Source organism: Artemia sp. Qi Xiang Cuo, chromosome 16 (genome assembly GCF_049724085.1).
Source record: "Artemia sp. Qi Xiang Cuo chromosome 16, ASM4972408v1, whole genome shotgun sequence".
NCBI lineage: Eukaryota > Metazoa > Arthropoda > Branchiopoda > Anostraca > Artemiidae > Artemia > Artemia sp. Qi Xiang Cuo.
Genome location: NC_142809.1, coordinates 4,171,772 through 4,194,298, shown reverse-complemented (window position 1 = coordinate 4,194,298; position 22,527 = coordinate 4,171,772). Strand labels below are relative to the sequence as shown.

Below are 22,527 nucleotides of genomic sequence, written 5' to 3'. Positions count from 1 at the left end.
TAGGAGAATTAATCATTATAAATTAAAATTGCACCATTGAAATCACCATAGTCGAAAACCCTACACAGGATGATTGTTTGCATGTTAAGTGCTGAAATGCCTTATTTTTTATATCTTTCTTTTTTTTTCTTTGCTTCAAGCGAGTGCAGCGAATTAAAAAAATATATTCCTTATTGGCGACTCAAAAAAGGATTACCATAGTCTCAAGACTACATCGTAACCACTGGGCCATCACCGCCTTTATGAGACTGTTTTTTTTTATAATTTTGCTGGTCAAAAAGTCACTGACAAAGTGACAAAAAATCCACTTTGTTTTGTGTTTGTCAATTTTGGGGCTCAAAACTACTTAGGGTTTTAGACCATGGAAAAATGATCGGCTCTCCAGAGTGGAGATTACCGTGGCGCTTTATGCTTTCCTGTCTTTCAATTTCCAAAATGGCTCAAGAATACGACATATGAGACTTTATAATGACATTATCAAGATGATTTTACCAGAAGCACCATGATATAGTGAAAATCTTTGAATTAAGCCATTAAAGGTCTCAGAGATGAAAAAATGTTTAGGTTCATTTACAGCATCACGTATGAATGCAGCCAAAATTAGTTATATATTTTTTTTTTTTTTTTTAATAGAGATCCACATAGCCAACGAACTTATCAATGTAACATTCAAGCCAGTTAGAGAAAAATTTAAGGTCCGTCGCTGGTCACCGCAAATCTTTAAGCGCTTTGACCTGGAATGATCAAAAATGTCAAGAGTCCTGTTCAATAGGAAAACAAAGTTTTCAACCCATTTTTGGGTAAATCAGACCTGTTTTTAAAGTTGTTTCTGGTGGAATTAAGTTTCAAGTCCTTCAGAAAAATTTTCTGGTTCGCTTTTGGGCAAAGTATGGTGTTTAAGGCAAAACTGTATTAGCCATTTCGTTCTCTCCCTCAAACATAAAATTTGAAGGCCCCCCCCCTCACAAATCCTGCCTGGAAGTATCAACTCTATCCCCCAAGCTGATCACGAGATGTTACAGATGCGCCATTTCATACCCTGGCCACACATAATGTCTTTCGATTTACATTGCTACTTCACGAAAACTGTCCCACAGGGACTCAAAACTCGGAAATAATTAGGTGTCTTTAAATTTATTGTAGTTACAGCTTCCTCGGAGTCGACTATTCGCAACTATTCGAAACTATTCCGGCCCAATTGAGAGAGCTCAAGCAGATATTTAGCAAACTTGAAGAGGAATTAGCAAAATTTTCTTCTATCTGACTTAATAAGACCTCCATAGCGGGAAATATACAGATTCAAATTGGAAAGATGCCAGTTGTCAGTTGTTTCAGTCGAGTCAGTCTGATTCAAATGTCAGGTGATGCGCAATTTCGCTCGAGCAACATTTTTTTGCAGCTAATTGTTGTGTATACGGGCAGTCAAACTAGTATCTAAAACTGTTCGTGGACAATTCCTTTAAGAATATTCAACATGTCTTCTTCTATCCTTCGGAATGCATACTTACTTCCTTTTACTTTTTGTGGAAAACAGACAAAAATATACACTGGCTGGCACCAATGAATCATCGGATGACTGACGTAGTCCATTCCGATCTGTCAGAAGCAGCCTTTTCTACAATTTTCAGCCAACCCTAATCTCAACGACGCCGTTGTCGGAAAAAGTCATCCCGAGGATCCGAGACATTCTTGAATTCCTGTCAGAGATTCTCTATCTGACCGCCTGGTCTTCTTTTCCAGATAGAAGGGGGTCATAGGTAAAAATTTCGCGTAAAATGGTTCCAGGTGACCCCCATAGTGTTTGTCCTAGGAATTTCAGCTATGGTAGTTTTATAATTGTCGAAAAAAGGTCTTTCTTGGCAAATCGGCTTCAAAACTCAGCGTTTAAAATCTGAGACCACATGAGGCCATCGTATCATCTGTTTCTTGCAGCGATGGTGAAGTAACTTCAAAGGTCCTGTTTCTTCAGACTTTGAAGGCTACATTTTATAAACGTACAGCAATATCAACTTTTGTCCTGTAGACGTTCATCTTGGTTCATATAATAATATCATGTCTGCTCCAGAAAAACTTCTTAATGCTTACGAATACAGCCCGTGCCTGTCCTATTTGGGCTTCTATGTCAGTGTATGCACCATAGTTTGGTAATGGGATAGAACCAGGGTCGTATAGGCTGCTTTCATCACTCTTTTTGACTTGGGGATCATACTGCAAGATTTCTTCGAGGTAGAGGAACCATCATTAACCATCACTGGAATCTCCACCGACGAGTTACTCATGAGATCTATCATCAACTCTATCCATCATCTGTCATCTATAAATCTATAGATCTATCATCCATAAAGCCAAGGTGTGCAAGGTTAATCAGATTTCGTGCTCTCTGACCGACGACAAAGCCTTTGTAGGTAAAAAGTATATTCACCATTATCCAGGTTATGATTGACTTGAAAGAAAACTTGTAAATGAGGGTGCTCCTGCTGAGTTTTAGCATATTTCCCCCGGGAAATCCCCACCGGGAAATTCCCCTGAAAAATACCCCCCCTGACAATTCCCCTGGAAAATTCTGCTTATGTGTAAAATTGTGCATCCAAAGGGAAAATAAGACAAACAGAACGAAGAATATAAAAAATTCCGGAATATTTGACCTATTTTCCAAAATACATTAAGAATATAAGATATAGACCCAAGAAGTTTGTGCTAAAGAAATGTACATAAGGAGGGGCTCGGAACAATAGTGTTCCAAAATTCTATACATAAAAGAATTTGGATAATAATTAATTCATCAAAGTAATTGGCTATGTACACGGATTCAAATATAAGGTTCATTAAGTTTAATGTTACTAATAAAACGCTACTAGCCTGTAGAAGTTTGCGTGATTTTCAAGAAAGGGAGAAAAAACTTAAAAAAGGCAAGTGATCTTAATGAAAATCACACTGTTAGATTCAGCATATTAGAGAACCCTGTTGTGGATGTGTCGAGCTCCTATTTACAAAGATATAGAATTTTTGATTTTTCCCAGAAGAAAGATCAAGAATGCGTGTTTAATCTTTATTCTTTGGAATAATTGTACAGAACCGGAGCACAGGAAAGGCAATGGGAGAACACGGAACCAAATGCGGAGGAAAAAGTCTCCTGGAGTTAGATTATGCTGATGATTTAAACATCCTAGATGAAAGTGTGAGAAAATGAATGAACTTTTAGAGGTATTGCGAGTTCAGGGCTCTATAATATGTCTGAAAACTAATGTTAAGAAGATTAAGTCACTAAGGATTGGAATAAGTGAAGATGAAAAGGTGACGTGGGGTAATGAAAAGATTGATTAGGTGGGCAGCTTCACCTACCTTGGTAATATTATTAGTAAAGATGGTGGGAGCAGTGAACATGTTAAAAGTAGAATAGCCAAGGCTCAGGGTGTTTTTTCACAGTTAAAAAAAGTTTGGAAGAATAGGAAGTTAATTCTGCAAACCGAGATTAGAATATTAGAAGCTGCTATGATGACAGTGGTCAAATATGGCTCTGAAGCATGGGCGCTCCGGAAAGCGGATGAAGATTTACAGATGTTTTCCCAGAGAAATTGCTTAAGGATTGTTCTTCAAGTTCGGTGACTGACTTATCACAAAACAATAGGCTGTACGAAAAATGTGGTCTAATACCGCTCTCTAGGGCTATATTGAAAGAAACATTGATATGGCTAAGGCAGGTTGTGCGGATGAAGGATGACAGATTGCCGAAGATTGTTCTTTTCGGCCAACCGTCAAGGGCTAAACAGAAAGCAGGTCGTCCTCGTCTGGGATGGGAGGACACCATAAAAAAGATTTAAAGGAAATGGGAACTTCGTGGGAGGGTGTAAAAAGGGAGGCTTTGAATAGATTGGGATGGAGTAGGAGTGTGCGTAGCTGTGTTGGCCTCAGGCATTTGTCAGTAGTAGTAGTAGTAGTAGTAGTAGTAGTAGTAGTAGAAGGTCCTAGAAGATCGGGAGGGGACTCATTTGAAAGAAAATTAAAAAGTTCTAGAGCCCTTTTAAAATGACCGAAAAGACTGTAATATGGGAAAGTGGCGTTTTCTGCCATTTTGTTGTATCAAACTACAATTTTGCCCCATCAAGGACAAAGTTGCTACATATATATATATATTATTTATATATATATATATATATATATATATATATATATATATATATATATATATATATATATATATATATATATATATATATATATATATATATATATATATATATATATATATATATATATATATATATATATATATATATATATATATATATATATATATATATATATATATATATATATATATATATATATATATATATATATATATATATATATATATATATATATATATATATATATATATATATATATATATATATATATATATATATATATATATATATATATATATATATATATATATATATATATATATATATATATATATATATATATATATATATATATATATATATTTGAAAAAACCAAAACCTGGACTAGATAAATCGTTGGAAGAATATATATATATATATATATATATATATATATATATATATATATATATATATATATATATATATATATATATATATATATATATATATATATATATATATATATATATATATATATATATATATATATATATATATATATATATATATATATATATATATATATATATATATATATATATATAGATCTTATATATATATATATAAGATATATATCAATAAGATTGTTGAGTTTCCAACGCAACAGTTATTTATATAATATAATGTCTGTTGAAAGGCCCAAAAAACGGAAATTTGCAGTTGCACTCACTATAAATGATTATTCTTTGGAACCAACACCTGAACTATCAAACATGATAAGATGTGAAATTTGACAACTCCGGACCATCGATTGCGACAACACCAGCATCGGATGCTAGAATTCTAAATGGTAAAGGCCGATCGCTAACGCGGTCTCGAAGTGACCAAAATCCAAAAACGCATCGAAAATGAAGAGAAAAGACACGGGTAGTTCGAAGATATGCGAAAACGACAATTAGAGCGTGTTAAAAATAAAAATGAAGAGCAAAGACACACGCGGCTAGAAGACATACAACACCGAACAAGTGAGGAGGTCAAAAATGAAAATGAAGAGCAGTGAGTCAATGAAAATCAACCTGGACAGCGCAAATCGAACGTGTCAAAATTGAAAATGATAGTGATGATGATTCGGTTTGGGATTTTGACATGGATAAGGTCATCAATGTTTACCATACCTTTGTTAAAACAAAACTAAGGTTCGGCAATATATATTTCATAATAATAAAAGATAAGCCGAGGTGTAACAAAGCAAAAAAATTGAATATCATAGTGATGATGATTGGGTTTTGGATTTTGACATGGATAAGGTCATCAGTAACTACCATACCTATGAAAATCAAAAATATGGACTGGATAAATTGTTGCATGAAAAAGAAGTTTTTGTCCCACTACCTGAACAATTAAAAGAAACGAAGGTTCGGTGACATGTCTTTCATAACAACAAAAGACAAGCCAAGGCAAAAGAAGAAGTTTTTGTCCTACCACCTGAACGATTAAAAGAAACAAAGGTGGTTGTCAATACCGTCCATACCTTTGAAAATCCATACGCTTGATTTTCATACCTTTTGAAAATCAAAAATTAATTTGAAAATCAAAAACCTGGACTAGATAAATCGTTGAAGAAAAAGAAATTTTTGTCCTACCACATGAACAATTAAAAGAAACAAAGGTTCGGCGATATGTTTTTTCATAATGACAAAAGACAAAAGTTAAGGGTCCAATAATAAAAAAAAAAATTATACAAAGGCACCACGTCTAATTTAAGGTCCATTTGGACGTCATGACATCAAGAAACGGCTCAAATTGTCTGCTTTTAGAAGACAAGCGACGGTGAGAATCTATCTATAGAAGCCCGCCAAAAAATATATATATATATATATATATATATATATATATATATATATATATATATATATATATATATATATATATATATATATATATATATATATATATATATATATATATATATATATATATATATATATATATATATATATATATATATATATATATATATATATATATATATATATATATATATATATATATATATATATATATATATATATATATATATATATATATATATATATATATATATATATATATATATATATATATATATATATATATATTTATATATATATATATATATATATATATATATATATATATATATATATATATATATATATATATATATATATATATATATATATATATATATGTGTGATTTTCAAAGGTATGGAAGGCATTGACAACCACCTTTGTTTCTTTTAATTGTTCAGGTGTGCATACATGTTTGAAAAGCCATATAAGTCATATATACATGAAAAGCCATACGCACTCCTTACAAGTAAAGGTACTCTAGACGCGAAAACCCTCTAATATACTTCTAGAGGACGATACCAAGTCCTTTTGTGTGAACTTCTTGAAAACTTTCTTTACTTAAAATATTACTTTTTTTTACATGGAATATAGTCATTTTTAAGTTTGTAAATTTAGGCTCTGTCAATTTTAAGTTTGCTTGATTCTTATTTAGCGTTTGATTTCTTGTTATTTCAAGTAAACTTTAAAAAAAATGCCCCTTAGAGGTACTTCCGATGGGAAAATCTTTCTGGTGTACGAACAGTAAAATTGTTCTCGATCACAAAGGGTGAACTGGTATCACCCACCATAGTTTTCACCAGGGCCATTATGTATGGGGGAGGGGTAGGAAGAGCACCCTTTGCTAGTGTTTTCAGCCAATCAGAAGAAAATTTGGGTTAGGCGCGGAGCGCTACTATTTTACTGACCAATTTTTTGTTTACGGCAAATGAGCTGATACATGAAGTAAAATCGATAGAAGAAGATCAATCTCAGCCGGTAAAGAACAAACTAAAAAATTAATTTTAATAGCACTGTTACCCAAACATCCTAAGTATTGTAGGGTATTCTGGACCATACATTCTGCCTATATTTTAGGATATGGGTAGAATAATTCCAAAATTCCTTATTTTCTTCATTATTTTTATTTGTCATACTTTCTCTTTGGCTGCTAAATTTGCTGTTTTTTGCCGTTGATTGTTGATAGACTTTTCTATCAACAAGTGAAATGACATCATTTCTATACAATCCTAAAAAGGGCTGCTTATGCCAGATTTCCCTCTCACCCGGACTATCTGTCTTAGCTTTTTCTACAATTAGCCATGGCTTGATGTCCGCAACTACTTGATTTTAATTATCTTTTATTTAACTTTTAATTAAACTTTAATTAACTTTGAATTTAATTAACTATACTTTCTTCCTTCTTTCCTCTAGCTTTAACTTTTGTGGTTAATGTTTCTAGCTGAAAATCTAACAGTCCTCTGTAAAATATCTTCAGCTACATCGCCAACAGTTTCCCTGAAATTATTTCGTGCATCTTCTATATTGTCAATTTCTAAACTCTTTAGTTTCATATAGGGGATTTCCAAGTAAGAGAGGTTTCTAAACAGGTACATTCAATTCTGTTCAATCATGAAATTCAGAATTTACCAGATCCAGTCTTTTTGCTATCTCGGTTTGTATTCCAGGATAATAGACATGGAGAAAGGATATATGTCTTAGAACTGGGCTGTCTAGGGATGTAAAATGGGCAATATCTTGTAGAGGCTATTTTATGCCTTTTGGGGAAAGAAGAAGATATTTGGGAAGGGTCAGAATGTGCATTAAAGCAAGTATGTAAGTAAGTAAGTTTGACAGCACTACACCTTCAAGGTCCAAACCGGCGGTGCTCATCTTCGTTTCGTGGCCCTTCAGCCAGGAACTACAATGGGGGGCTTGGGGACAGACAGCCATCCTGTGCTTTCACACACACTTCCTGCTTAACTTCCTCAGATATATACAGATACCCATTTAGAGTTGGTCCAAGTCTGGCTGAGCTTACAGAGTCATGCCTTTGATTCTCGTCCCAAACCAAGTAACCGGCCGTGCCAGAAATCGGACCCGTACCCCTCGGACAAATGCCATGCCAAAACCGGCCATGCCAGAAATCGGACCCGTGCCCCTCGGACAAAGAATTCCAAACCCAGCACGCCAACCACTTAGCCCGGACGTCTTAGAATGAAGATGGTCTTTATAGTTGTCCGATGCATCGGAAATTTGTTGCATTTTCTGAGGAAGTGTGAAAGGTTAAAGGATTTTAGAAATGAAGTCTTTGGAGTGGATAAGAGCAAAGAGCTATGGGTGGAAATTGTTTTTTTCAAATACACTATGCTATGTATTCTGCGATACTATTTGCTTGTTCTGGGATTTGCTACTATTTAACTCTCAAACACTCATTCTGGAGTCTATTACGCTCTAAGCGTTTAAGTGCCACCCGCTCTATTACGCTCTAAGTGCCACCCGAAAGAGAGTTATCATTCCTAAATTTAAACTTTAAATTAGCTCTAGACACTACTAGACGATGATCTTTGCTTTAAAGATGAGTAGTGACACTTCTATACACCCTAGTATCCTGAATCGGTCCTGCCAGCTATCGATTTATAATAACAAAATCAATTAGGATCGTCGAAATACCACCATGTAAGTATTATTTTAACTTGAGGGCCATTTCGTGACCAAATACCGTATTGGTCGTATTAGGTACAAGTTTGTAACGGTTTATGATCGTTTCTATTTTCCTCCCCTACACCAAATTTAGATTAGCTAGAATACTATTTATTCATATTTTTTACCGAGCTGGGCATTAATATGCATCTTGGAAAATACGAAATTTCTAGCTGGGATCTTGTCCAATGTTTCTATAACGATTGAAAAGTTTTGCCAACTGTGGCCTATATGGATAGGCCGGCTACATTACGAATTATTTTTATTCAACGAAACTGGCCTTAGATTTTAGATAGAAAAAGATGAAATCTTAATGTGAGTGTTACGAGATGGAAAAAAGTAATACATCTTCTAGAAAAAGTTTGTAATTTGCGTTATATACTAGAATAAACTATAAGGATGTTTTTAAGATCCTTATAGTTTGTAGTCTGTGTTTTTCTATTCCTATCTATCTGTTCCTTTTTTAGACTTAGTGTGGCAACCTCTTTAATCTTGCAAATTAATAAGACCGCTCTTTTTCTCGTCATTGTGCTAAGTCTTACATCTTTCGAAAAATAACGCTTGATTGTGACAGTGATATAGCCTGTTTCATCCGTTTCTAGCCATTCCATTAATGGGTAACAAGTCAAGGTAGCGTTCAGTTGGAGATATTAGCTTACGGTGAAGTTTGGCTGTTTGATTTTTTTTTTTAAAAGGTAAGAATTAGGTTTTCTTGTATTTGTGATAACAAGTTGCAGCGTTGTAAGATCAGAGCAAAAACTGCAAGAGTTATTGCTGATGTATAATAAACATTTTAGTAAAAAAAAAGAATTTATAAAGTCCTTTGGACGCCCGCTGTGCTGGATTTAATTTTTGGGATCTTGCAGTCTTAATGGCTAGGGCCTTTGCGTGGCGGCGACTGTAAAGTCCCACTGGTCAAAGTTGATAAAATGGCACTTTCGAAAATGCTCAACAAAATCAATTTCTAAGGCAGCAGTAATCTTGATACTGTTTTTTTCGGGTTTATTTTAATTTCGAATGGTTTATGGCTTTTTGGTTTAGCTGACCTTGCTCATCACACAACTAACTCTCTCTCTCTTTCCCTCTCTCTCTCTTTCTGTCTCTCTCTCTCTCTCTCTCTCTCTCTCTCTCTCTCTCTCTCTCTCTCTCTCTCTCTCTCTCTCACTCTCTCTCTATCTCTCTCTCTCTCTCTCTCTCTTTCTCTCTCTCTTTCTCTGTCTCTATTTCCCGTAGGATTTTATTTTATAATTGGTTCTTTTTCACCATGGACCATGCGAAAGCAAAAGTCTATTAACCAAAGTACCAAACTGAACGCCTTAGAAGAGGTGGAAAGCGATCATAGTGATTTAGATGAAGATGATGACTGGTTTCAGCAGTCTAAAGAGATAGATTTGGATCTACAGGAAAACACTGACATAGAAGGCAATGCTATGGAGCCGAACCTGACTGACATGGCATCAGCTAATGCTCTCCCAAGCTCAGACATACCGAACGATCGGGAAGACTCGTCAGCCACTTAACCAATCCCAACCCATACGAATCCTTGCCTTGCTTCACTTTCAAATTCATCGGCACCAGCTCCATCTCGTGCAGCTTACCAACCAAAGAAAATGTAAAGCCACCATTAAGGAAAACAATATTCGTTGAGCCACAAAGGACTTGAAAGAAAGTTGTCGCACAAGCCCACCAGTTGGACTCGAAAAGTCCTGAGGCTACTTAAAGGAAATAGGGAGTGATTCAACTCCTATGGATTTTTTTCTCACCTAGTTAAGAAATGAGCTTCTTCAGCTTCTGGTTTTTCAATCAAATCTTTATTCACTTTAGAAGGGCAGGCATATCAAACGTAACAGACAATGAGCTTAAGGTATTCCTTGGGTTAAATCTGTTAATGGAGTACCACCTACTTCCAAGCATGAGAGATTATTGGGCTACTGATCCTGACTTGGGTGTCCCTTTGGTATCGCCAAGGATGTCAAGAAGCAAACCCGAAGAGATTCCAAAAAACCTTCATGTCAGAGACAACCTGACAGTCACAGCTGGCTAGGAAAACAGGCTTTTCAAGCTGCAACCGATGATTGACATCATATCTTCCGCTTCAAGCAGTTAGTGAAGCCTGGAACTTACCTGAGTGTTGACAGGTCCATCATTCTCTTCAAAGTACTTCCAAGCTAAAGCAACGTAACCCAATGAAACTGATAAAAAGATGTCACAAGCTTTGGTGATTGGCCTACATGAGCAGTTCTGTCTGCAATTTTGACGTTTATCAAGTTAAATTCCAAACTTTCAACAACGAATTAAGATTTGGACTTGGCAGTAGAGTCGTTCGAGAAACGACTAAAGGTATAAGTAGAAAAGAGTACATAGTCATCTTTGATAACTTATTTTCGTCTGTCTTCCTTCTTGAGCAGTTTAGGGAAGATGGTATCTTGGCGTGTTGCCCTATTCATTCAAATAGGAAGGAGCTCCATATCCTTTCACCTGACAGAACTTTAGATAGAAGGAGCTTCGACCAAAAACATTGTGGATCGATTGTTGTCTACTAATGGATGGATTCCAAGACTGTTCTATTTGCCTCTAATTACCATGGTATAGAGGTAGCCTCTTTAAGGAGAAAAAATCATGTTGGGTCTACCTCAGTTACCAGAGCCCCTCAAGTAGCAAAAGATTACAATGATCCTTTGTAAAAAGATTATAATGAAATGTAAACCTTTATGACCAGAAAAAGGAAAGCTATGGAAGAGATAGAAAGTCGTTGAAATGGTGGCACCGGCTTTATTGGGTATTTCGATAATTTGACTCTCTGCAAGGTCCATGTTTTGACACTCTCCTGTATCCCAATAAAAATTGACATTGTTTGAATTTTGACGGAGGGTTGTTAGAGGACTCCTTCCTATGTTACAGTTGAAGAGGAAAAACGGAAGTACTTTCCAGCAGGCTGATGCAGTTAACGAAAAAAGACGAGGAAGTTGTGGTGCCTCAGTTCCAGACGATGTCTGTCCTAGTCGTCTGGGAAAGCACTGACCTCGATTCTCTTCTCAATGCTCAAGATGTGAAATGTGTTCTCAAAAGCAAGTTAAGTCAAGGCCGTTCATGATTTGCTTCAAATGTGACGTTGTGCATCAATGAACAGAAGAGCTGTTTTGCTGAGTACCATGATTATCATCAAAGACAGAGTTGTAATTAACACTTTTATCTAAGTTTTTACGTAGATAATTTTAACTGATGACGGTCACTGCATATGTGACCGAAGTATTTGATATTTTATTTGTGAATTTTTATCACTGTTTGTGAAACACTGTCTATTAAAAGGATTTTACCCCTAGTTGAACTTTTATTAATTATCAAAGTTTTCCATTCTGAATAAAGGATTTTTTCTGTTAAAAAAGTGACTTGCTCAGAGGGACTTCTTGGTATCTTTGGCTAGCATTTGATCAGGTTGCTTTGCCCAGTGGGACTGTGGAGTCCCATTTTGGACAGACTTTTTCCTAATTATTTTAGGTGGTTTTATAAGCATATTCAAAATCAGTGGGTCTTTCTGGTCAGAAATCATATATTTTTCGTCAAATTTGATCGAAAAATAAGGGTTTGATCGTGAAAGGGTTAAGAGTTAGGACTAAGATTTTTTTTTTCTTATGCCGTTCTTTTCTAAATGTTCTGAACATTCCGCTCTGAACATCAGTCTAAGAACAATGATGAGTATATCATCAAAATTCTCTCATCATTGTTCTATGTGGCAGAAAAATGTGGTTCTTTGCACTTTTTGCTAACATCACAGAGTTATGACCTGTAAGTTGCAAAAATAATGATCTAAAGAACGGTAACGGTAACGGCTAAAGAAAGGATCGTAGTAATAAAAAACAGCGTTTATATATTTGCGAAGAAGGCAAAGAAAAATTAACTTGAAAATGAGCAGAAAAGTTCAGAAAATTATCAAAAGCCTTGCAACCATAGTAGATTTTAAGGTATCATTATAGTGTTTACTTTTTAATTAAAACTTTAATTAGCAGCTTATTTCCAGCTTCAAGACTTAATAGTTCTTAGGTAGGCTACTACCATCAGGTTCTTAGGTTCAAGATTGGTTAGTATTTTCCAAAAGTGGACTCAAGCTTAAATGTGTGTCTGTGATTATGCTTCACCGTTGACTGTCAGTGCTTTTTGCTATCTTGGAAAGGGGTTAAGGTAGGAAAATGAAACTTGGGGGTGGATCTGCAAACTAAAGTAGCTGTCCTGGGAAGGTTTTTTGAAGTAGGCTACTTACCTCCACTCCTTCTCCCTCAAACATTGGTTTTAAACTGACTATTTGATTATAAATCCATTTTGTTAAAGTTTATAATCTGCAAGCATTGATTTGTCAAGATTAAGTTGGATAAAAAAAAATTATACAATGCTAAAAAGGGCTTAAACCCAGGTTTGCCTCTCAATTACTTGGACTATCTGTCAGTAAAGTTCTACCAAATCATAATATTGAGTTAGGAATAAACTGAATGCACCATTTGATGCCTTTTTTTATGCTGATTAAAAATATAATAATAATTTATATTGGAAATAAATTTCAGCCCCCCCTATATTTGCCAATTCAGGGTTAGGTTATGTTAGGTATATAGGGGGGGGGGGCTGAAATTCATTTCCGATTGATGATTATTATATTCATAATCAGCATAAAAAAGGCATCAAATGGTGAATTCAATTTATTCATAACTCAATAATATGATTTGGTAGAACTTTACCTATCTGTCTTGGCTTTTTCTACAATTAACCATGTCTTAATGCATACTGCAAAATACTTGATACTGCAACAGACAAAGTCCATTGATTTTGAATTAAAATCAAGTAGCCTACTTTGCAGTAGGCATTAAGACATGACTAATTGTAGAAAAAACCAAGACAGATAGTCCAAGTAATTAAGAGGCAAACCTGTGTTTAAGCCCTTTTTAGGACTGTATAAAAATGATGTCATTAAAATAGATAAGTCTTATCTATCATCCATCCATATGTCATTCCTAGGGCAGAACTAAGGTTGATAGTCATAGAATTAAGGGATGAAAGATTGGATTGATTTTGGGTTGTTGTGTGATGGACAATGTCCCCTGGACTTGTATACAAAATCTGGGACTGGATTTGGACTTACAGGCAGCAAACAAGTGAAAGCTAAGCCTAATAGGCTTGGCTGCTTGTGGTCTAAAGGTGGAATACAATGTCATAAATATTGACATATGATCAACAAGTTCCCTGTAATTGTAGGCAAAATAATTTTGCCATTTCTCTATCCACCACGTTTCTTCATTTGGCTTTGATATTTTTTTTACTATCAACTTGACTGCATCAACAATGTTTTCAGAAATGAAAAAAAGGGGCAAATTTTCACCAGTTACCTTATACCAATTTACCAGTTACCATATACCAGTTACCATATACCAATAACAAATAGGCATTGCTGAAATTTCCTTAGTTCAGTATTTTCAACTTCCTTTTTTACTTTTTACTTTTTCCAACAACTTCCTTCATCAATTCAGATACATTATAAGAAGAATAAGAAAACTTAAAAAGAAAACAATGACTATTGTCATGGCTCTAGGCTGCTAAAAGGGTCTGGTATGGTTTTTTGAACATTCTCCAGGAACATATATCAACAGAAAGGTGTTTCACTCTCTGCAATTGCAGGTTGTGTGCCAACATAACCTGAAATTTACTGACTGTTATGTATGGCAGCCAGGGTCCATGCATGATGCATGTGTTTTGGGTTTTTGGAAATTGGCACTGACCTCAAAACAATACTTTATTTTTTCCTGATGATAGCCATTTAATTGGTGATGCAGCATACCCACTTTCTGACCAGTTACTAACACCATACAGAGATACAGGTAACCTAACTGAATGTCAGGTTAGGTACAACTTTAAACTGTCTTCTACAAGAATGTCTTTTGGATTTCCTCATGTTCTCGTATATTCATTGTAATCAAAAATGGGCTTGATGGTGGCACTGGTCATCATCTTAATGCAAGGATGACATCTCTCTCTCTCTCTACAGTACATTTGGGTAGGTAGGTCAAGCTTTTCTAGTTGTTGCTTGTAGAAGATTTGTTTTTTTGCAAAAGGGAGCTTGGTTGCTCTATGCTGGACCTTCTCAAGAATCTCCATGTCACACTTAAAGTGGGGGTTGGCAACTGACATACCAAACTCAAGATGAGGTCAAACAATGGCTGTGCAAAGCTTCTTGGATAACTCTTGGTTGGTGACTTGTTACTGAATGTTTGATCAAACCAAGCACCTTGTTTGCCTTAGCTGCTTGGTTCCAACAGTGACTATGAAACTTAAGCTTATCATCAATTAATAACCCAAGATCATTCTCTTCCTTGGCAGTCTGAATGGGCACATTGGCACCTGCAGAGTCAACCATGTGGTAACTATGGCAGGGATTGTTTGGACCAAGATGCAGGACTTTGCATTTGTGTGGGTTGAACTCAAGTGTCCAGGTTGTTGCCCACAGACAGAGGTTGTTGAGATCTTCTTGCAGAGAAGAGTAATTTTCTATAGAGGCTGCTGGACCAAAGAGTTTGGAATTGTCTGCATACAGTTCCAAGCCGTTCTTGGCCACCTCAGGAGCATAATTTATTTAAAGGTTAAACAGTGTTGAGCCTAGTTTGGTCCCTTTGGGGACACCACTCTTAACATGAACTGGTGTGCAACAATCTTGGTTCTGTTGGATAAGAAGCTTTGAATGTACTGGGCAACATCATTGTCTATCTGATATGCTGGATCATGAGGTTGCATTGAGGCATCTTATTAAAGGCCTTAGCTTGATCCAATAGGAAAATATGGACTGGGAAACCCTGCTCAAGCAGATCAGTTATAAATCCATCACCTAGTTTAAGATTGGTTTTGATAGACATACTTTTCCTGAAGCCTTGCTGACCACCAAAAAGAAAGCCATTCATAGTCATATGTGCTATGATTGCATCATTGACTATCCCTTCAATAAGTTTGGCCACAACTGAGGTCAGGCTAATAGGTTGATAGTTCTCAGGCTGGGTTCTAGATCCTTTCTTTAATATTGGAGTAATTATGGCTGTCTGCGAATCTGCAAGTAGGTTAATAGTCTGAAGGGACAGCTTGAATAGTAAATAGAGCAGCTTGGCTAATATATCTGCAAGCTCTTTCAGGAGACTGGGATATATAATGTCTGGGCCTTTACCTTTGTTGGGGTTTGGTTTACTCAGCCTTTTCTAAATCTCGTCCATTGTGATGTAAATTTTTGGCATAGGGTGCTCAACCATCCTAGGGGCAGGGGACAGTGGCTTGTCTGTGGCGTCCACTGAGAAATTGGATGCAAATGGGTTGTTTAGCAAATTTGCAATGTCCTCCAGATCTTTCAGCTTTTTTCCTTCAGGGTTGAGCAGGAATGGCTTGTCTACTCTTATCTTTAGCAGATACGTATCTCCAGAACCTCTTTGGGTTGTCTTTGATGTTTAATGCCAAGTTATCTTCATAGTCAGCTATGAAGTGTCTAGTCAGTTGCCTCAGTTTATTCCTTGCTCTTTCAAAATGATATTCTGCTTAAATGCAGTATAAGAAAAATATTTTCAGCTTCTCAACATTGCTCAGTCCCAATTTACAAGGTTTTGAAGATTTGCAAATAAATTTCTTAAATTTAGAAAAAAATAACAGTCATTTGGCTTAAAATTCTGCTCAAATAACAGGAATTGCTTTTTCAAAACTAAAATCAAAGAAAAGGAAACTGAAAATAAATGTATAATGTTGTTTTGTCAAAATTCTAATTGGTACAGACCTGTCAAGTAGGTATATTTCTGAGACATAGAAATTGGAAAAGAGTTAACTAAGTAGCTTGGCAATACCTTCTTATGGGATGTTTTTGGCCATGGATTCATTACTGAAAGTTTAATTTCCCTAGCCTAACCTCTTTCCAAGATTACAAAAAGTAGCTCATCTAAAATTTTTCCATCTTAGGCTGTTTATAAAACTTTTCAGATTTTCTTGGTTTGTATCAAGACAAGCTTTTGCTGGCTGGGTCTCAATATACCCTGCACTGTCATTATGGTAAAATTATTGATAAATGTTTTTGTCTGTGTTGGATTATAGTTAATGGTTAATTTGCAGATTCTATTAATAAGCTGTGAACTAGGTGAACATACCATTTGATGACCTTTTTTATGCTCATTCTAAAATACAATATTTTTTACTCTGAAATTTAATTTTAAGCCCTTCATGGACCTCTAAAGATGATACCTTTCTTCTTATTTTTGGCTATATAAAAGGGTTAAAATACTGGCTAAAAACGGTACTGTTGCACTTAATGGCACACATGAAAGAAGTCAAGTTTGGTTAATGCTAATAACAAAAATAAAATAGAATGAATTTATAATAGTTTAGAAACAAATTTGGGCTATATATTTGCACATTAGGGGGATGGGGGGTAAAGCATAGCTTATATTACATAACCTAACCTAGGTACCTTCCCCCCCCCCCCTAAACCCAAAAAAACAACAGTTTAAATATTGTAAATTCAATGAGAAACCACACTTTGCAATCAATTGAGATAGGAATTACCCACTTTACAGGTCTCCATGACTGCATTCCTTGGACAGTCTATAGTGTTGTGTACCAATTAGTGCAACAGTACCCTAAAAACTTATCATTTGATTGTAATCACATTTTATTAAAGTTATATAGTCCATAGGTATTGATTCATCATGATCCAACTGAATACACAATTTATAAATCTTTTAAATTTGCTGTGTTTACTTTAAGCCATTCATAAATCTTGTTTAAACCCATGTATCTGTAAATTGAATCAACTATGATGAAATCTAGAACCAGAAAACCCATGGGATATATGTAATTTGCACTCTACATTTGCACATTAGGGGAGTTGAGGGTAAAGCACAATAGAGCTGCAGTCAAAATGTGTTAACTTCAATTATTCTTCATATTGTGAGAAAAGAAATGTTGTTTTTAACCCTTTTTTAAGCCAAAAGCTAGGGGGAAATGTATCTTCTTGCTGAGTAAAGCATTTTCAAGCCCTTATCTATACTCCTTCCCTGTTTCTAAAGCTTAGACAATTACAAGTTTATTACCAATTTTAAGTCTAAAAAAAAGTTAATTTTGTTTGAGTCAACTTTTCATTGACTTTGATTTTTGAAAACATAATTCTATTGATTTGAGTAGTATTCTCAGGAATGTCAAGATTTGTTTTTAATTTTTCATAATGTAAGGAACATAATTTCAATTTCAATGAAATCTTATAAGCTAGGGTCTAGCAAAGATGCAAGGCTTAAAACATTTTTTTTCAGCCTCATTTATACTATAGATGTATTTATGAAAGTTCAGTTTTATAATTCAATCTTTGTCTCTGCTAACATGAAGTCAGTGCCTTTTGGAAGGGAAGGAGTAAAGGTCAATGCTTTTAAGTATTTTCATGGGGCATTACTTTCAAAGGTTACAAAAATCCTCCTCATCTATAATTTTATATTTCCCCCTAGCCATCTTGTGTGCAAGGGATTGCTGTAAAAACTGAAATAGGGGCTCATTTAGTCAAAATTGAAAGTCTGAGTTGAAAGGGTCAAAGGAGAACCAGTCCCTCTCCTCTCCATCTTGTTTCATTGACTCAAAATTTCCCGATTGCTATATTTCTCAAAATAGTGCAACGCTGGGGATTAGTTAATAGCCATATGTTTAGAGATGAAATGACCCTCTTAGCCTCAAGGGCTAAGGGCTAATGATTGCAACCTCAAGGGTTACTTTCACTTCACTTAAAAAAGTAAAAACATTTATATTCTATGTTTGTTAACTTAATTCTATGATTTTAGTGTGTTTATATTGTTTATCATGTATTGTGTACTGCATCCATTCCTAACTGTAATTAAAAACCAAAAGCCTACTGTGCCATTGGTGCTTAACTGAAAACGAATTATATTATAAATATTTTCTTTTGCTGGGGATTAGTTAATAGCCATATGATTAGAGATGAAATGACCTTCTTAGCCTCAAGGGTCATGATCAAATTTCTGTTTTGAAGGAAGAGGATATTAGGTAGCCTAGGAAAAATCTAAAAGTTGTTTTTTCTCTTATTAGGTTGAAAATTTCAGCTATGAGTCCCAGGGCCAAAGGAAACCTAATGTAAAACAAAAAAAAAATTCTAGTCTGGCATAGGGCCCAAAATCTTTCTTTTTCAGCTATAAACTTATACCCTTTGGGATAAATAAAAGTATGGTATGTCACACAGCCCAAAACCTTTTTTTCCTTTTTTAAACTTATACCCTTTTGTTCTTGGTTAAATAGGGCTCCAATGCAAAAAAAGGGATTGTGAAAGACCTAATTTTATTTTCAAATGGCTTAAAACTTATGGTGATATTTTCCTGTGTTATAGGGCCCTAGTGTGCCCTGCAGAATTGAAAAAAATAGGGTCAGAAAACAGGCTAAAAACTTTATTTTCCAAACAGCTTGAAATCTACATACTTTAGTTTCAGGAAAAAAGCAAACCCTAATATACAAGGTTTTATGTCAGGGAAAATAACAAAAATTGGGAAAATAACTTTATTTTTTGGTCATCTTGAATATTATCTGCAAGTCATTAGGATGAGGGGTCCCCATAAAAAATTACAATCCCAACGCAAAATATGGCTGCCAAAATATACTTTTCAAACAACTCTTTGAAAAGTCACACCATGTTTATGGGATTTTATTGCAAATACCTCCTAAATGCATCTTTGCTTAAAGCAAAAATGGAAATTGTGATTTAAGTCTTGTCAGATAGCATGATTGGCTTTGTTTACAAGAAATTCTTGCTTCTTTGAAACACAAGTATCACTAATGCTAAAACTGAGCACACAAATTTTGATTTAAACTGAGGAAAAATGTTATTTGAATTTTTTAATTTTAAGTTGTTGCAAATAGGGTTTATAGGAATATCTCTAGTGTCTCTATCTAAAACAAGGTCTATATTTATGTATTTTTTAATTTTAATTGCCTCCCTAAAAGTTTTTGGTGAGTCATTTGCTGTGGATACTAAAGTTACCTCACCAAAAAGAACTAAATGGTCTGTATTTTCAAAAATTCAGAGGGCTAAGGCAGAATCAAAATCGTCATTTTTATTTCTACATCTCAGAGATTTATCTATTGAAATCTTGTGTTAATGTAGTCATTCTCTCAGCTGTTGATGGGTTTTGCCAATGTAAAACTTACCATAAGAACACAAGACTCTGTAAATACCACTACCCAGCAGTTGGCCTTTTTTTAAACTGTCAGTTTTTTTTTAATTGTATTTTTTCTGTTTTTCATACATGCTTTTCATTCTTTAGAATTGAAATCAGTTTTGATCCCATGAATTATGTTGACCCCCTCAAAATAAAATTATGACTGTATTTGGGGGATTGTTAGTAGGAATGCAACACAGCTTTGTGGGGCCTTATATGGCCAAAGGTTGTTAAACAGTTTGCATGGATAGTAGATATAGGAAAAATCATTTGTCAGAGGTAAAGTAAGAAAAAAGGTGATTTCTATAGAATATGATACATTTTCTTCAGGTTGGTCTTTAGTAATTGTGATAGACAGATTTTAATTATAGGGAAAAAGAGAGTATACTTGTTAAAAGTTTTGTAACTCAAAAGATTTTTTTTAGGGGTTTAAAGTTTCACATAGCCAGACAGGTGGAATTGAACTGATTTCTGCTTCTATAGGCTTTAAGGTTCTCACAGAGAATTTTAAAACCAGTTAGGTTTAATGTGGTTGTCTTGGAAAAATACATCATAGATATAAACCAATGAGATCAAAGTACTGTTTTTGCAATGGAAATATAAGAAAGTAACTGATTCTCTTTTCTCTTTGTTGTAGTACATTTAATTTTATTTAACTGTCTATTTATTATAATAATTGTGTTACCCTGGTTAATCCTGTTTAGAGAAACAGTGTAGAGAAACAGTGAATTTACTTGTTAAAGACCTTCCAATGCAAAAATTGGTTGTTCATTTAACTGGTGTAAAGTTTCACATATGCAACCAATTAGGTGAAATTCAACTGATTGTTGCTTATACTTGGTATAAATTTTCACAGAAGATTTTATAACCTATTAGGTTTAATGTAGTCGTCTTCCAAAAATATGTCACAGATGTAAATTAATGAGATTAAAACATTGTTTTTTTGCATGAAAATATAAAAAAGTAATATTTCTTTTCTTTTTGATGCAGCACATTTAATTTTATTCAGCCATGTATTTATTATGTTTGATCTATATTTATTCCATATATTTTTATTTTCATAATAAATACATGAAATGTCAAAATAATTTGCATTTGATTTTCATTCCAGGTTTCAGCTCCAGCCTTAACTGTTAACAATGTTCGTACGTTTACAGCCGCCCCTCCAGTGAGTATCATTTCCTTTCCTAGTAAACCAAACATGAAATAATTTAGACCTAGCCCGTGTCCTAGTCCTTGAGATCTAGTCGTGAAGAAATCTAGACCTTGACTTCCATTTGTTTTATTGGAACATAATAGCAACCTATATCAAGATTGAATACAAAAACAAGTTTTTCATGTTAAAGTAAAGAGCAATGCTAAACAGAGGGGCTCCCGCTCCCCTTCCCCACTTTTTTAAAATAAAGTTTGACCAATTAATCTTGAACATTTTAGAATCCAATGCATATGGTGACATTGGTAATTACAGTTGTCTTATTTACTGACCATTTAAAAAAAAAAGTACAACTATATTTTTTATCCCATTTCTCTTGTGCTACACCAGTTGCTCTTGAAGCATAGCGATAAAAAAGCCAAGCTTAGTGTAAAGATTGGAGGCTGAGTAGGGTGATAGCCCCCATATATATAAGATAATTTTTGTTAGGGTGATTTTTGTTTGCTGAAGTTTTAATGTTGCTTTTTCCTTTCCTTAAGAGTGTTTTTATACTCATTTAGAATTCAATAAATACCAAGGGCGGATCCAGGATTTTTTTTCGGGGTGGGGGGGGGGTTACTAATTTTTGACTTTTTCGGGAGGGGTTACTAGTTTTTGACTCAGTTTTCGACTAATTTTACTGATTTTTACCTAGGTTTTACTAATTTTCGACTCGGTCAAAAATTTCGGGGGGGGGGGTCCAAACCGGGTCCCCCCCCCCCCCCCTGGATACGGCCTTGATAAATACATTCAAAATCCGTCCATGTAACTGATAATGTGAACTCGAGCATGTTCTTCAGATTTTCTGCAGTTCATAACTACTATGCAACGCCCTTACAAGTTATATCTCCCAGGAGTGAATAGAAAAATTGGTTTGAACAGGTTTGTTTCTCATGTTTGTAACAACTGGAACCATCTACCAGAGGATGTTGTATGTTCTGAAAATTGAACTTTAACTTTCTGTTTGAATAAGCCCTCTCCTTGTATTTTATGACTAATGGAGCAATGCAATCCTCCCTGAGGAAAAGAGAACAAATAAACCTAGTTCCATTATCATTCTCCTTAGGAAAAATGTGATTTTTTGTATTTTTCTTGGTATTGGCTCTAAAGCACCTCTGTTCTAAGGTTCTTCTACATGCGAAAATTCAGTGGAATAATTTTTTTCAAGATTGTACCCGTTTTTTCGGGGTTGTCTTTCCCTTTTTCAAGAATTATGCAAATGTTTGCATGCTTTTGATGAATAGCTTTTTGACTTTTGATTAATAAATTCTAAGTATCTTAACAAATAATACAAAGTAGACTGTTTGATGTATATGCTGTTGTAAGAAGCTCGTTCTGTAAATAGTTTGAAAATTTATTGGACGCCTTTACACAAGTGACTCTTGTTAATATTCTGAAGTACCAAGGACATGAAAGTGAATTTTGATTGTTTGAATAAGTT

At 34.7% G+C, this 22,527-nt stretch overlaps 1 protein-coding gene across 1 annotated transcript in view; it reads left to right on the top strand.

The window, feature by feature from the left end:
• Window positions 1–12,548: 12,548 nt before the first annotated feature.
• The window catches only part of LOC148942490 (isocitrate dehydrogenase [NAD] subunit gamma, mitochondrial-like), a 60,473-nt gene continuing 50,494 nt past the window's right edge, over window positions 12,549–22,527 (top strand). Inside the window, exons 1-2 of the mRNA XM_089102700.1 lie at window positions 12,549–12,646; window positions 21,006–21,062. Of these exons, the coding sequence (XP_088958826.1) occupies window positions 12,590–12,646; window positions 21,006–21,062 (114 nt within the window). The 5' untranslated portion in view covers window positions 12,549–12,589. The remainder of the gene's footprint in view (window positions 12,647–21,005; window positions 21,063–22,527) is intronic.